The 14,878-nt window shown below is 44.3% G+C and overlaps 1 protein-coding gene across 3 annotated transcripts in view; it reads left to right on the top strand.

Annotated features, from left to right (window-relative positions):
• Nucleotides 1-14,878, top strand: part of PRTFDC1 (phosphoribosyl transferase domain containing 1) — a 75,135-nt gene that overhangs the window by 48,388 nt on the left and 11,869 nt on the right. For all 3 annotated transcript variants that reach the window (XM_073629780.1, XM_073629782.1, XM_073629783.1), the window contains exon 9: nucleotides 10,443-10,519. In XM_073629780.1, the coding sequence (XP_073485881.1) occupies nucleotides 10,443-10,519 (77 nt within the window). The remainder of the gene's footprint in view (nucleotides 1-10,442; nucleotides 10,520-14,878) is intronic.

The following is a 14,878-nucleotide window of genomic DNA, read 5'->3' as shown; positions in this document are numbered from 1 at the left end:
CATGTCTTTTGGTAAAAAAAATAAAATAAAAAAATAAAAACACACACACACCCCTGTCTTAGCTAGCGGATAATTAATATATTATTATATTAATAAATATAACATGTTGCAGAAAATTGCACCACTAGATTATTCAAAAATGTTGGAGGCTATCATTTACCATTTTTCTCCAAGAAGCCAGGTGCAGAATAACGAATCCAAGTGACGGCTTACCTTGCAGAACCAGCTGCAGCGCCTGCTCCATCAATGTGATCTGCCCTCAAGGCAGAGCTGAGTCTTGCTGATAGTGACATTATTTGGAAGCGGCAGAGATTAGAGTATAGTCAGCGTTTTACACGTGGCCCAGAAGTCTTTTCACAGCATGCAAGTAATAACCATTCACTGAAACCTCATTTACAGACGTGTGCTCACTTTTTCATACTCTATTTATTGCTGTTATTCTGGAGCTTTGAAGTGTTAATAGGCGATACTCTCCGATTTAACACAAAGCTCAAAATCTGAGTCAACATATATATTCACTTATGGGAAAATGATACTGAGAGGATTATGAAAACAGCTGTTACTGTCGGCTCCTGAAAATGCTAATTGTCTGACTGTCTTTGTCTTGAAGGCTAGCTGACCCAGGCATTTGGTATTTTTAGGGGGGCAAGCAATGCCAGTTTCCATTAACCACTTGACCTCTGGAAGATTTACCCCACTTCATGACAGGCCATTTTTTTGCGATACGGTACTGCATTATTTTAACTGCCAATTGCTTGGTCATGCAACACTGTACCCAAATACAATTTTGACAATTTTTTTCCCCCACAAATAGAGCTTTCTTTTAGTGGTATTTGATCACCACTGGTGTTTTTATTTTTTTGCACCATGAACAAAAAAAGGCACAATTGCGAAAACAAAAATTTTTTCCTACTTTCTGCTATAAAACATATTCAATAAAAAAAAAAAAAAATGTGAAAAACCTAATTTCTTTATAAATCGAGGCCAGTGTGTATTCTGCTACATATTTTTGGTTAAAAAAATCCCAATAAAAATATATTGATTGGTTTACGCAAATGTTATAATGCCTACAAACTATAGGATATATTTATGGAATTTTTATTAAATTTTTTAAATACTAGTAATGGCAGTGATCAGCGACTTATAGCGGGACTGCGATATTGCGGTGGACAATAGGACACTGACACTTTGTGGGAACCAGTATACAGTGGTCAGTGCTAAAAAAATATACACTGTCACTGTACTAATGACACTGGCTGGGAAGGGGTTAAACATCTAGGGTGATCAAAGGGTTAAATGTGCAACAAAAGTGAGTACACCCCTAAGTAAAAATGTCCAAATTGGGCCCAATTAGCCATTTTCCCTCCCCGAAGTGATGTGACTTGTTAGTGTTACAAGGTCTCAGGTGTGAATGGGGGGGGGGGGGGTAGGTGTGTTAAATTTGGTGTTATCACTCTCACTCTCTCATACCGGTCACTGGAAGTTCAACATGGCACCTCATGGCAAAGAACTCTCTCTAAGGATCTGAATAGAAAATAATTGTTGCTCTACATAAAGATGGCCTAGGCTATAAAAAGATTGCCAAGACCCTGAAACTGAGCTGCAGCATGGTGGCCAAAACCATACAGTGGTTTAACAGGACAGGTTCCACTCAGAACAGGCCTCGCCATGGTCTGTCTACCAAAGAAGTTGAGTGCACGTGCTCAGCATCATATCCAGAGGCTGTCTTTGGGAAAGAGACGTATGCGTGGTTGAAGGGATGGGGGGGTTGGCCTGTCAGTGCTCAGACCATACACTGCACACTGCATCAAATTGGTCTGCATGGCTGTTGTCCCAGAAGGAAGCCTCTTCTAAAGATGATGCACAAGAAAGCCTGCAAACAGTTTGCTGAAGACAAGCAGACTAAGGACATGGATTACTGGAACTGACCATCTTGGTCCATGAGACCAAGATAAACTTATTTGGTTCAGATGGTATCAAGCGTGTGTGGCGGCAACCAGGTGAGGTGTACAAAGACAAGTGTGTCTTGCCTACAGTCAAGCATGGTGGATGACCGCCCAATGGAAGGCTTTGGCTACAGCAGCCTGGGACTGTTGTACGTGAAGCTGTCAGGAGACCCTAACTTTGGGAGTGATTTGGAGTGGCAGTTGGACGAAATCATGAATTTCTGAGAAGAGATACTGAATGTCTTGGAAGTGCATTGGGCACTGGAAGATATGGTTTCTGGCCGTGCAAGAATGGGAGCTGGAGATTGCCTACAGACAGGTGCTAGACTCTGCTCAGCGCCAGGGCTGGGCTCCCTTTGCCTGGGACTATCCAGAAGTACCAGCCGACAGTCCTGAAATCTCAGCTGAAGTGTCAGCAATGGGGCAGAGTAACAGTGTGCTTTGCCCATCTCCGCCAACAGCTATGGAAGTGGAGGTCTTATGGCGGATGCACCAAGTGTTGACTGACCTTGACAAACCTGTTTCTGCACATGATGATTTAGGATGGAGAGATACGTTTGTCCAACGGCAGTTCAAGGGCTCAGGAGAAGAGGAAGCTGTCCTCATTTCCCAGCCATGGATCACAAAAAGCATGGATTTGCTTGACTTTTCATCATGTTGGGACCAGGCCCAAGTGCCACCAGCCCATGCCCTGCACTTTCAGCAATTCCAGAGACTGGAGATTTAATAGACTTTTCTGCAGAGGAGGAACCACCTAGCAAATCCCCAGCAGCAGTGCTGGCAGCAGGACAGAGTACTGCAGACTAGGGATGAGCTCCGGCGTGTTCGTATGGCGCACGTGCCGAGCCCGCCAGGAAGTCGGCACGGCGCAGCGCTAATCACAAGCAGTGAGACATTTCCCGATGTGCGGCTGCAGAGATCGGGAAATGTCTCCCTGCCTGTGATTAGCGCTGCGCCGTGCCGACTTCCTGGCGGGCTCGGCACGTGCGCCATGCGAACACGCCGGAGCTCATCCTTACTGCAGACCCCTGCTCCACACCCATGGCAGTTTTGGAGGCCCGAGGTGAGAAGGTGGTGGTTCTTCTTCCCCAGTGGATTTCAGAGATGCAGGGAGGGGAAGCAATCATTCCCCCTCCCCAACAAGGATTAGTGCACATGGGAGACAGTACCAGAGAAAAGACATCTCAGCAGCAGACGCCGCCCCTAGAATGATGACACCAACCCAGCTGAAGCAATGGCAACCGGACAGAGGGTCTAAGACCTCTGCCCCACACCTGTGGCAGTTCTGGAGGCCCAGGGTGAGGAGGTGGCAGTCACTCCCAAGCAGCAGATCAGGAACCAGGGGAGAAGGAAGAGGAGGTTGTCGTCTTCCCTCCCCAACAGTCAGCCAGAATAGAGGAAACTGTCTTCCCTCCCCAACAGTTAGTCGGAATGGATGATGTGAGCTCTGAAGCACTAACAGGGCAGAACACTGGGCCTCTGCGCACAACAATCCACTCCGCCAGTGCTTCAGGGAGAGAATGTAATCGGCACCTCACAAGGGCAGCTTGAGCTGGTGTCAGTGGATGGGCCTGTGGTCTCCACTAACAGAAACCCAACAGAAATGCAGGCAACAGGGCAGAGTACTACCAACCTCTGCCCAGCACCGGCAACAACTGCGGAGTTCCAGGGAGCTGGGGCAGTCGGCCTCCCTCCCCAGTGACAAGCTGATGTAGTGAAGCTCCTACACCCAGCTGAACCGCTAGCAACAGGACAGAGCGCTGCTGGCCTCTGCCCTCCACTCACAGGATGGATTTCCTGTGGAAGTGGAATGGACTTCTCCACTGTCCAGGGATGCTGGGCAGTCGGCCAAGATCCCCAACAGCATGATGGAGTGAGCCCGGCCACCCTGTCTTCTCTCCAGCATCTGAAGGGACTCCAGGGGGAAGGACCAGGTCGCACTTCCCCCCAGCAGCGGGTATGTTCTACGAGAGAGGCAGAGGTTGGCTGGGTGAATAATGCTCTGTTGGGAACAATTTGTTTGGGGTACTATGTGGGTACAGGCATTGGGGGGGCTGAAACTACGGACTAACTTCTGAGTCAACCCCTCTGGGGTCTCCTCCTGTGTTAGTCTGCTGCCAAAAGGGGAGAGATGTGACGGGAGTCACTTTGAGCAGGGGGGCTGGTGGAACCCAGAATCCCTTGGAGAGGTTGGGAAACCCTTGCTTCAGCTCCCCATGCACCTCCTAGGTCTAAGTCACCCTGTGTCTATTAGGGGCACAGGGTGACCAAAAAAATTATGGACATTAAGAATGTGTCTTTGATTAATTAAAATGGAACATTAATATTTATCCACAATATCTCCCAGGAAATATGCAAAGACTATTCTTGGTTTGTTTGATTCTGAACTATACGTTAATTGAAAGAGCTGGTCACCTTGGCCTCTGGAGCCAGACAGTCTGCTACTAGGGACTCCTGCTATAGTCTGTTGCCTACTAGGCTGAGGAGGGGGGAGATCACTGTTTGTATTGTTAATTAGGTGTAGCACGGCCCCCTTGGGGACTGCTTGGATTTACCTGCTCATCTGCATCGCCATGACCCTGTGAACACTCCAACCCACCTGACACTTTGGGTTCAGACATCATTGCAACACCTTTAAGTAATAATACAACACTCAATACATTTATATTCTGTTAACGTTTACTGGAATACTTCAGTTAAGATATGGTTATACAAAGGGGGTAATGGTTCAACTGAGCTTGGGATAGCAGCACAAACTCAGTTGAATGACTCCTGAAGAAAATGCCAGTTAACACAGTTGGCAACAATAGATTATTATATACACATATGTACATTGGAGTCCCACTTGAACATAACCTGAAAGGATAAGCAGAGATTAAGTATCAATTCTGACAATACTTCTAGAAAGAGAAACCCAGGCCGCCCTGTTGAACCTTTGATCCTATGAGAGATGAAGCTAAATATGGATGGTATGAGGGCCCTTTAAGTAGCAATGACAGAATGTCCCTGTTGCAGATCTGATGGTCTTCACCGGTAGTCGGCGCTCATTTAATTGTATCGAATAAGGTGTATTAACAGAATGGTAGTATATCTGGTGATGACTGTAGCTAAAGATGCTTATGTACGTTGTTCAAATAAAGGTGCAGTGAAGTGTTCCCAAGGTAAAGCTGCCTGTGCACAGTGTCCCAGTGAAACAACAAAGGAAAGGTTTGCTCCTCCACCTTCCATTTGAGGATACCCCACAGATGATCAATAGGGTTTAGGTCTGGAGACATGCTTGGCAAGTCCATCACCTTTGCCCTCAGCTTCTTTAGCAAGGCAGTGGTCGTCTTGGAGGTGTGTTTGAGGTCGGTATCATGTTAGAATACTGCCCTGCAGCCCAGTCTCTGAAGGGAGGGGATCATGCTGTGCTTCAGTATGTCACAGTACATGTTGGCATTCATGGTTCCCTCAATGAACTGTAGCTCCCCAGTGCCGGCAGCACTCATGCAGCCCCAGACCATGACACTCCTACCACCATGCTTGACTGTAAGCAAGACACACTTGTCTTTGTACTCCTCACCTGGTTGCCAGCACACACATCTGATCCAAATACGTTTATCTTGGTCTCATCAGACCACAGGACATGGTTCCAGTAATCCATGTCCTTAGTCTGCTCGTCTTCAGCAAACTGTTTGCGGGCTGTCTTGAGCATCATCTTCAAAAGAGGCTTCCTTCTGGGACGACAGCCATGCAGACCAATTTGATGCAGTGTGCGGCGTATGGTCTGAGCATTGACAGGCTGACCCCCCCCTCCTTTCAATCTCTGCAGCAATGCTGGCAGCACTCATACATCTATTTCCCAAAGGCAACCTCTGGATATGATGCTGAGCATGTGCACTCAACTTCTTTGGTCAACCATGGCGGGGCCTGTTCTGAGTGGAACCTCTCCTGTTAAACCGCTGTATGGTCTTGGTCACCGTGCTGCAGCTCAGTTGCAGGGTCTTGACAATCTTCTTATAGCCTAGACCATCTTTATGTAGAATAACAATTATTTTTTTCATATCCTCAGAGAGTTCTTTGCCATGAGGTGCCATATTGAACTTCCAGTGACCAGTATGAGAGAGTGAGAGCGATAACACCAAATTTAACACACCTGCTCCCCATTCACACCTGAGACCTTGTAACACTAATGAGTCACATGACACCGGGGAGGAAAAATGGCTAATTGGGCCCAATTTGGACATTTTAACTTAGGGGTGTACTCACTTTTTTTTGCCAGCGGTTTAGACATTAATGGCTGTGTGTTGAGTTATTTTGAGGGGACAGCAAATTTACACTGTTATACAAGCTGTACACTCACTACTTTACATTGTAGCAAAGTGTCATTTCTTCAGTGTTGTCACATGAAAAGATATAATAACATTTTCACAAAAATGTGAGGGGTGTACTCACTTTTGTGAGATACTGTGTGTGTAAAATATATATATATAAATGTGTGTGTGAGATTGTGTATGATTTCTGCACAAGAGAGTCATCCTGTTGCAGTAAATCTGCTATGAAGCGGACGGCAAGTGGTTAAACATTTATAAACTTACTTTAAAGCAAACCAGCCATTATAAATTATATAGCTAAGAGCTGGTACCAAATAACAGTGTTTGCACCCAGAGAGTTCCCATATCAGGCACACCATGCACACAGTCCTCTACATGAGCCCTACGTCAGAGTTCTGATGTCTCCAGATCCCACAATGTATTGCTGGTGCCTGAGTGAGCAATAGTGCCCACATTGCATTGCGGGATGGTAAAAGTGCATCTAAACTCCCAATTGAAACTGAGGCCATGGTTGTGTACATGGTGTGGCTGTGTTTTGGGACTCCCTGGGAGGCACAGGAGACTTTTTCTTGCAGTTTCCTCTAATACATAACCATCTTTCTTGCAATTCTGCCAGGTGTTCTTATGATTTACACACCCCTACTATTTGGAGGCAGGTGACACCACTGTAGTCTAAAGCTGACCATAGATGTTGCAGGAAAGAAAATTATTCAATTCCCCCATCAACACAGTTAGTGTTGATGGGGGAATAGCTCCCATGTAGCTTTTGTGTTCTCCTGGCGGAGGGAGGCATCCCTGCCGGGAGAACACACAGTGATTATAGCGAGCAGCTATAGCCCTGGGAATAATCAGAAAAATCCAATTGATCAACTTGGATACAATCAGCCTGCCCATACATTGTTCGATTCTCGACCGATCCCTTCTGAACTGGTCGAGATTCCAACCACCTATGGCCAGCTTTAGGACTCCTGCACACGAGCATTTAGCAGCTTCTTTGTGCTGAAGTGTAAAATCCTGCACTTTTCTGCACCCGGGGAGCAAATGAATGCGCTAGTCACATGTTCATTTCCATCACCCCTCTGCAGCCTAATAATTATATGTACTGTAGGCCACGATCACTAATTATGATCTCATGGGGAGGGTCTATGAATATAACTGAACTACGCTATAATAGTAACACAACAAATATGCCACATGAGTTTAGCAGTCCCCTCAGCCCCCCAACACTTACCTGAGGTCCCTCTCTTTCCAGCAATGTCCACAATTTTTAGCCATCCAAGACTCTCCTTCCTGATTGGCTGAGATACAGCAGCAGGGCCCTATGGGTTCCCGCTGCTGTCAATCAAAGTCAGCTAGCCAATCAGGGGGGGGGGGTCAGGGAGCTGTGACTCAGCTTGGGTGCCCCCATAGCAAGTTTATTACTTTTATAGGGAAAAAAAAGGAGAATTTAGAATCACTTTAAGCCCACTTGATAGCGTACTAATAAAAAATAACACATACGCACAACTGCTAAAAAAAAAATCAAAACAATAATATAAGCAAAGGGCTGTAGCCATGCTCAGGTAAACTTCACTTTTGCATTTGGGGAAAAAGCCACACACGTATGCATGGGTAAATGCTGATGCAGAAGCAATCACGGCCACATGCAGCCATTCACTTGTATTAATATACAAAAATCTTTTGGTCTGTCACTTTAAATGTACCACAATCCAGTTATATTCATATTTCTTAGAAAAATTATGTATGTGCAGATCAATGTGTGAAATTATTAATGCACAATGTGCAAACAAAGCCCTTGGGAGGACGAAATGCGTAGGGCGGAGTTTAGCAGTGATGTCGTCATGCCCACCCAGAGGACTGGCGGGTGTTTGTGTGTGCATTGATTCCTTGTTTGTGAGCACATGCTTTATATTTTTAATAAAAGTAAATCAGGATATACTATACTATGTAAGTTCCCTTTATGCTTTCTCAGTGCATGAGGAATATGGTGTGGTTATGGTTGTTGAGAGCGAGTGTTAGAGCCATCCATGCATCTGAGGATTGTTCCTAAAAAGCACTATTTGACCTTCTGTGCACTGAGGTCTTATTGCCTGGTAGGTAGCCGTGTTCATTGGTGATTGGTGATCTGGAGGTGGTGATGGCGATTAGCAAATAATTTACTCACGGTGGACTTTTATTTCACTTTTTTCATATTTCATAGGACTTTTTATTTTAAATACTGTACGGGACTATACTGATACCACTTTGTTTGCACATTGATTTGTATTATTCATTTCACACTTTGATCCACACATAAATATATTTTCAGAGAAAAATGTATATAACTGGACTATGGTAAATTTAAAGGGACAGTTACTTTTGTGCATTAATGGATGATATTATTGATGAGTGCGGCTGTTGTGTTACTATTGGTGGATATTAAGGCACTTAGGGGTCAATTCACTAAGAGTTAAATAACACTGAATAAAATTGCAGTAAAATAACGCATGTGGAAACAATTGTTCAAATGTTCAATTCACTACGAATGGTGCAGTAAATAACTACTGCAGTGAAGTTTCGATAATGCGGTAATTACCGCAAATTTTAATGCGGTAATTTATTGCATCGGTCTGGTTGTTAAGGAGCAGGCCGAGAAGCTGGGTGCCGTGTCCTTAACAACGAATGACGACTCAGCTGTCAGTGGGTTCAACATGGGGACAAGGTGCTTTGAGGGCATGTGGCCTGGTATGGTTCAGGAGGGGTGGCGCTCACTCATCCCCCTCCCATTCCTGACCTATCAGGCTGCATGCTCGGATAAGGGTCTGGTATGGATTTGGGGGGAGGGAACCGCATGCCAAAAGGGCCTGGTATGGCTTGGGGGAGACCCCCATGCTGTTTTTTTTCAAATTTTTTTTATTGCCGGCAATTGTTTAGTTCACGTTCAGCTGTCAGCGGAGAATCCCACTGACAGCTGATGAGTAATCCGCTGTTAAGGACGCAGTGGCCGGCCTCCCCTCCCGCTCCTTAACAACCAGCTAGACACTGGTCGTGAAGCACGCCGGTGAGGGGGTCCCCCTTAAAAACCATACTAGACCCGAAGGGCCTAGTATGCATTGGGTGGGAAGGGGGATCCCACGCTTTTTTTTTTTTTTTTTTTCATCATTTTTAATTGCCAGCATGTTTTCTTTACATTCATCTGCCAGTAGGGAACTCGCTGACAGGCTAATAAGTCATCCGTTGTTAAGGACGCGGCGGCTGACTTCCCAACCCGCACATTAGCAACCATCTATTGGGGGGGACCGCATTTTTTTGCGATAATTTACCTGCACATTTTTTCATTTTGATGTAAATACTGCATAATCGTTTTGTTTTTTATGAGAATTGGACTTTTGGTGCTCTTGTGGTGCAGGACTTGGATCATCACACCACTGGTTCAGTGTCCAGTCGCCACGCAAGTCACAAAAGATGCTGCAAAGCTAAAAGAGGAATTTGATTTCCTGATTATGTTGTAAAATTTGCAGCAGTTGCATGAAAAACAATTCTACATTTCATCAGTTTTACTTTTATTCTTCTATCATCCATCCATCTATCTATATATCTATCACAAACACATAATGAAAGCAGACAGGTACCCACAAACCAGAAAACAAAGATCATGTGTAAGTGGAACACCCCTTTTTTTAAAAATCCTCTCTGCGCACACGTTACTTCAATACCTGTGACATTTTTGTGTTATCTCAGTACCCGTATGGGAAGTAATTATTCAGAGTTTGTCCACTGGGTGGCAGCTTGCTCTCAAATTCTACAGATAAAATAGAACTCTTCATCTGAAGGGAAATGAGCCTTCCTAGAGGAGCAGTGATTGGATAAATGCCACTTTATTATTATTATTATTATTATTATTATAATACAGGATTTATATAGCGCCAACATGTTTTACAACATGAGGGCAGACAGTACAGTTACAATACAATTCAATACAGGAGGAATCAGAGGGCCCTTCTCGTTATAGCTTACAGTCTAGCCACCTTAGCACTCTGAGAATGTTACCTCTATGAGAGAATAAATCTACATACAAATAAATATGGAATAAAATGTCATAGTTTTCCACTTTGTGGAACTGACTTCTTACAGAGTAATAAAATAGTGATTTATTCTGATGGTGATTTTGAATGGAATTAAAATGAATGCTTTGTGTTTGCAGATACGGGGTTTGAAATTCCGAATAAATTTGTAGTTGGTTATGCACTGGACTACAACGAACACTTCCGAGATCTCCATGTGAGTATGCTGACAGTATACTGCCAACAGAAGAGTGATCAGTACATCCAAAGCACAAACATCTGTCATCTGTTTATTAACTCATAAAATAGGCAGTGATTATTGTAAATTACAATCAGAAAATGTATAGAGGAACCAGGGGCGTACCTAGAGCATTTGGAACCCGGGGTGGATCCTATATCTGGCGGGGGGCAGCGCACCACACGTTGACGTCAAGTGACGTTGGGGTAGTATACTGGCAGGTTAGGTGGTGTAGCGCCAGGTTAGGGTGGTATATAGTGCCAGGTCAGGGTGGTATATAGTGCCAGGTCAGGGTGGTATATAGTGCCAGGTCAGGGTGGTATATAGTGCCAGGTGAGGGTTGGTATATAGTGCCAGGTGAGGGTTGGTATATAGTGCCAGGTGAGGGTTGGTATATAGTGCCAGGTCAGGGTGGTATATAGTGCCAGGTCAGGGTGGTATATAGTGCCAGGTCAGGGTGGTATATAGTGCCAGGTCAGGGTGGTATATAGTGCAAGGTCAGGGTGGTATATAGTGCAAGGTGAGGGTGGTATACATTGCAAGGTGAGGGTGGTATATAGTGCCAGGTTAGGGTGATATATGGAGCCAGGTAAGGTGGGCAACTAGTGTCAGGTTCGGGTGGTATATAGTGCCAGGTCAGGGTGGTATATAGTACCAGGATAGGGTGATATATAGAGCCAGGTTAGGTGGGTAACTAGTGCCAAGTCAGGGCGGTATATAGGGACAGGTCAGGTGGGTAAATAGTGCCAGGTTAAGTGGGTAAATAGTGCCAGGTCAGGGTGGTATATAGTGCCAGGTTAGGGTGGTATATAGTGCCAGGTTAGGGTGGTATATAGTGCCAGGTCAGGGTGGTATATAGTGCAAGGTTAGGGTGGTATATAGAGATTCCTGGGCTCCTGTGGTCTATCCTCCTCTTTCTTCTTTAGCTGCAGGAGGGGGGTCAGCCTGAGGGGAGGAGTCTGTGGAAGGAGTGGAGGAAGCACCCACCCACCACTTCCGGCTGCCTCGGGAGCATGAACATCCCCGCGGGACAGCCTAACTTGATGAGATGACGGGGGGAAGTTACAGACAGCCTCCCCCACACCGCTGGGCTCTCTGCGATCCGATCAACTATTTACAAAGCTGCAATGACAGGGAAAGTGCAGAGGCCCCAAAACCACCCTCTATGATTTCCCCTGAGAAGGACTAGGTACAATGGTCTATGGGATTTGTAGAGTGCATAGGGCAGTTCAATGCTCTATCCAAACAAACAGGAGTGAGGGGTGAAAAGGAGAGGTTCAGAAGCTCACAGAGGAAGTTACAAGGAGGCGGAAAAGCACCTGTGCCAAGCGGCCAACCTCCTGTGTTCAGAATGCAGTAGGGTAACTGTTTCCGCATGGAACCTGGAAGCAAGTTGAGATCACTGGAGTAGTGGTGTCTATTCAGTGACTTCCAAGGGCATTAGACAGGTATGGCATCTTTGAGATCTCCCCAGAGTGGCTCAATGATATTGAGGTCAGGAGACTGAGATGGCCACTCCAGAATCTTCACTTTATTCTGCTGTAGCCAATGACAGGTCAACTTGGCCTTGTGTTTTGGATCATTGTCATGTTGGAAAGTTCAAGTAGGTCCCATGCGCAGCTAACTGGCTGATGAATGCAAATGTTCCTCCAGTATTTTTTGATAACATACTGTATTCATCTTCCCATCAATTTTGACCAAATTTCCTGTGCCTTTTGTAGCTCACACATCCCCAAAACATCAGCGATCCACCTCCGTGTTTCACAGTAGGAATGGTGTACCTTTCATCATAGGCCTTGTTGACTCCTCTCCAAAAGTAGTGTTTATGGTTGTGGCCAAAAAGCTCCATTTTGGTCTCATCACTCCAAATTACTTTGTGCCAGAAGGTTTGAGGCTTGTCTCTGTGCTGTTTGGTGTATTATAAGCGAGATACTTTGTGGAATTTGCGCAGTAATGGCTTTCTTCTGGTGACTCGACCATGCAGCCCATCTTTCTTCAAGTGCCTCCTTATTGTGCATCTTGAAACAGCCACACCACATGTTTTCAGAGAGTCCTGTATTTCACCTGAAGTTATTTGTGGGTTTTTCTTTGCATCCCAAACAATTTTCCTTGCAGTTTTGGCTGAAATTTTAGTTGGTCTACCTGACTGTGGTTTGGTTTCAACAGAACCCCTCATTTTCCACTTTTTGATTAGAGTTTGAACACTGCTGATTGGCATTCTCAATTCCTTGGATATCTCTTTATATCCCTTTTCATGTTTTATACAGTTCAACTACTTTTTCCTGCAGATACTTTGACAATTCTTTTGCTTTCCCCATGATTCAGAATCCAGAAAGGTCAGTGCAGCACTGGATGAAAGATGAAAGGGTCTGTCAGGATTCCAGTAACTCATTGACCTTTTTATACACACACTTATTACAAGCAAACAAATCACAGGTGAGGATGGTTACCGTTTAATAGCCATTCAAACCCCTTTGTGTCAACTTGTGTGCATGTTATCAGGCCAAAATCACCAGGGTATGTAAACTTTTTTGATCAGGGTCATTTGGGTAGTTTCTGTTGTGATTATGATTTAAAGAGTAAACACAGTTGATTGATAATAAATGGCTTCAGCCAAACACTAACCATGAGTGAAAGAAATGTTTTTGTTTTATCATTCATATTCTCTGAAAAATGGCCAAGAAATCATAAATTCTGCCAGGGTATGTAAACTTATGAGCACAACTGTAACACCAAAATGTCAGGAAAAAAAATCAAAAACAGAATCACTGAATTGGAAAAAGGATCACCCCTTATTTCAGTATTTTGTTGGACCACCTTTTGCTTTAAATACAGGCTTTAGTCTGTTGGGATATGTCTCTACTAACTTTGCACATCTAGACTTTGCAATATTTGCCCAATTTTTAAGGTGGTCAGATGAGAATAAAATTAAATTATTTGGCCTCAACACCTAACAAAATGTCTGTCAGAAATCCAATACAGCTCACCATCCAAGTAACACCATTCCTACAATAAAGCATGGAGGTGGTAATATCCTGTTATGGGATGTTTCTCTGCCACAGGGACTGAAGCACCTGTCAGGATAGAAGGAAAAATTGATGGGACAAAATACCATTCAATTCTTGAGGAAAATCTGCTGACCTCTACCAGAAAGTTGTCAATGGGAAAAGGGTGGATGTCCTTGCATGGCCTAGTCAGAGCCCAGACTTAAAGTGGTTGTAAACCCACAGGAAAAAAAAAACCTGCAAAACAAAGGCATAATGAGCTAGTATGCTGTGATTGACCACAGCAGCTGAAGAAACAGCACAAGCGGGCCGTTTCTTCAGTGTGCATGTGCCGATGATGTCGACACATGCTGATATAGTGAATATCTCCTAAACGGTGCAAGATTAGGAGATGTGCACGGTACCTACAGGTAAGCTTTATTATAGGCTTACCTGTAGGTAAAAGTGGTGTGTTTACAACCACTTTAAACCCCATGGAAAATCTGTGAAATGACTTCTGTGGACTGCGGTCATGATCAAATGTAACTGAACTTGAACAGTTCTGCAAAGAAGAGTGGGAAAATATTGCAGAGTCCGAGATGTGCAAAGTTAGCAGAGACAAATCCCAACATACTAAAGGCTTTAATTAAAGCAAAAGGTGGTCCAATAAAATACTGACATAAGGGGGGGTGATCCTTTTTCCAACTCAGTGATTCTGTTTTTGAATTTTTATCTTTTCTGACATGTTGATGTTATATCTTTCACTTGGATGTTATAAGTTGCACTAGTAAATACAGCTGCATAAAACAAAAACTGTGTCTGTGTCAGGCTGCAAAGCAACAAAATGTGATTATTTTAAAGGGGGGGGTGATTTTTTTTCTATACCCATTGTACACACAGTATTTACTCCAAGCTGGATCAGCGTGACTATAAAATATCCATACCTGGATTTCTTTTTTAAGGGTCGGGTCACACCAGAATCGCGATATGGCAGCCTAATAATTTGAATGGGCTGCAAATTACACTGGGACACAGAAAAAGTACTGCATGCACTATTTTTGAAAAACATGCTGTACCAAATGGCATGGTACTGTGGTACCATGCCATCTGGTGCCTGCAAATGCAATGCATTTGCAATCTTTGTTTGGGGTGCGGTTAACAATGTATTGGCACCCAAAGATCACAGTGCGTTTTACCCACAGTACAGGAAACCTGCACGGAACACATCTTTCCCACATCGTGTTCTGGTATGAACTGGTCCTGTCTCTAGAAAAATTCTGGCTGTAAAATATGCATTGTATTTCCTGTGATTATAATGTTTATTGTACATCTAAACTTTGTGCACAGTTAAAAT

This window comes from Aquarana catesbeiana, linkage group LG05 (genome assembly GCF_042186555.1).
Source record: "Aquarana catesbeiana isolate 2022-GZ linkage group LG05, ASM4218655v1, whole genome shotgun sequence".
Lineage (NCBI taxonomy): Eukaryota > Metazoa > Chordata > Amphibia > Anura > Ranidae > Aquarana > Aquarana catesbeiana.
This window is presented reverse-complemented; position numbering and strand designations above follow the sequence as displayed.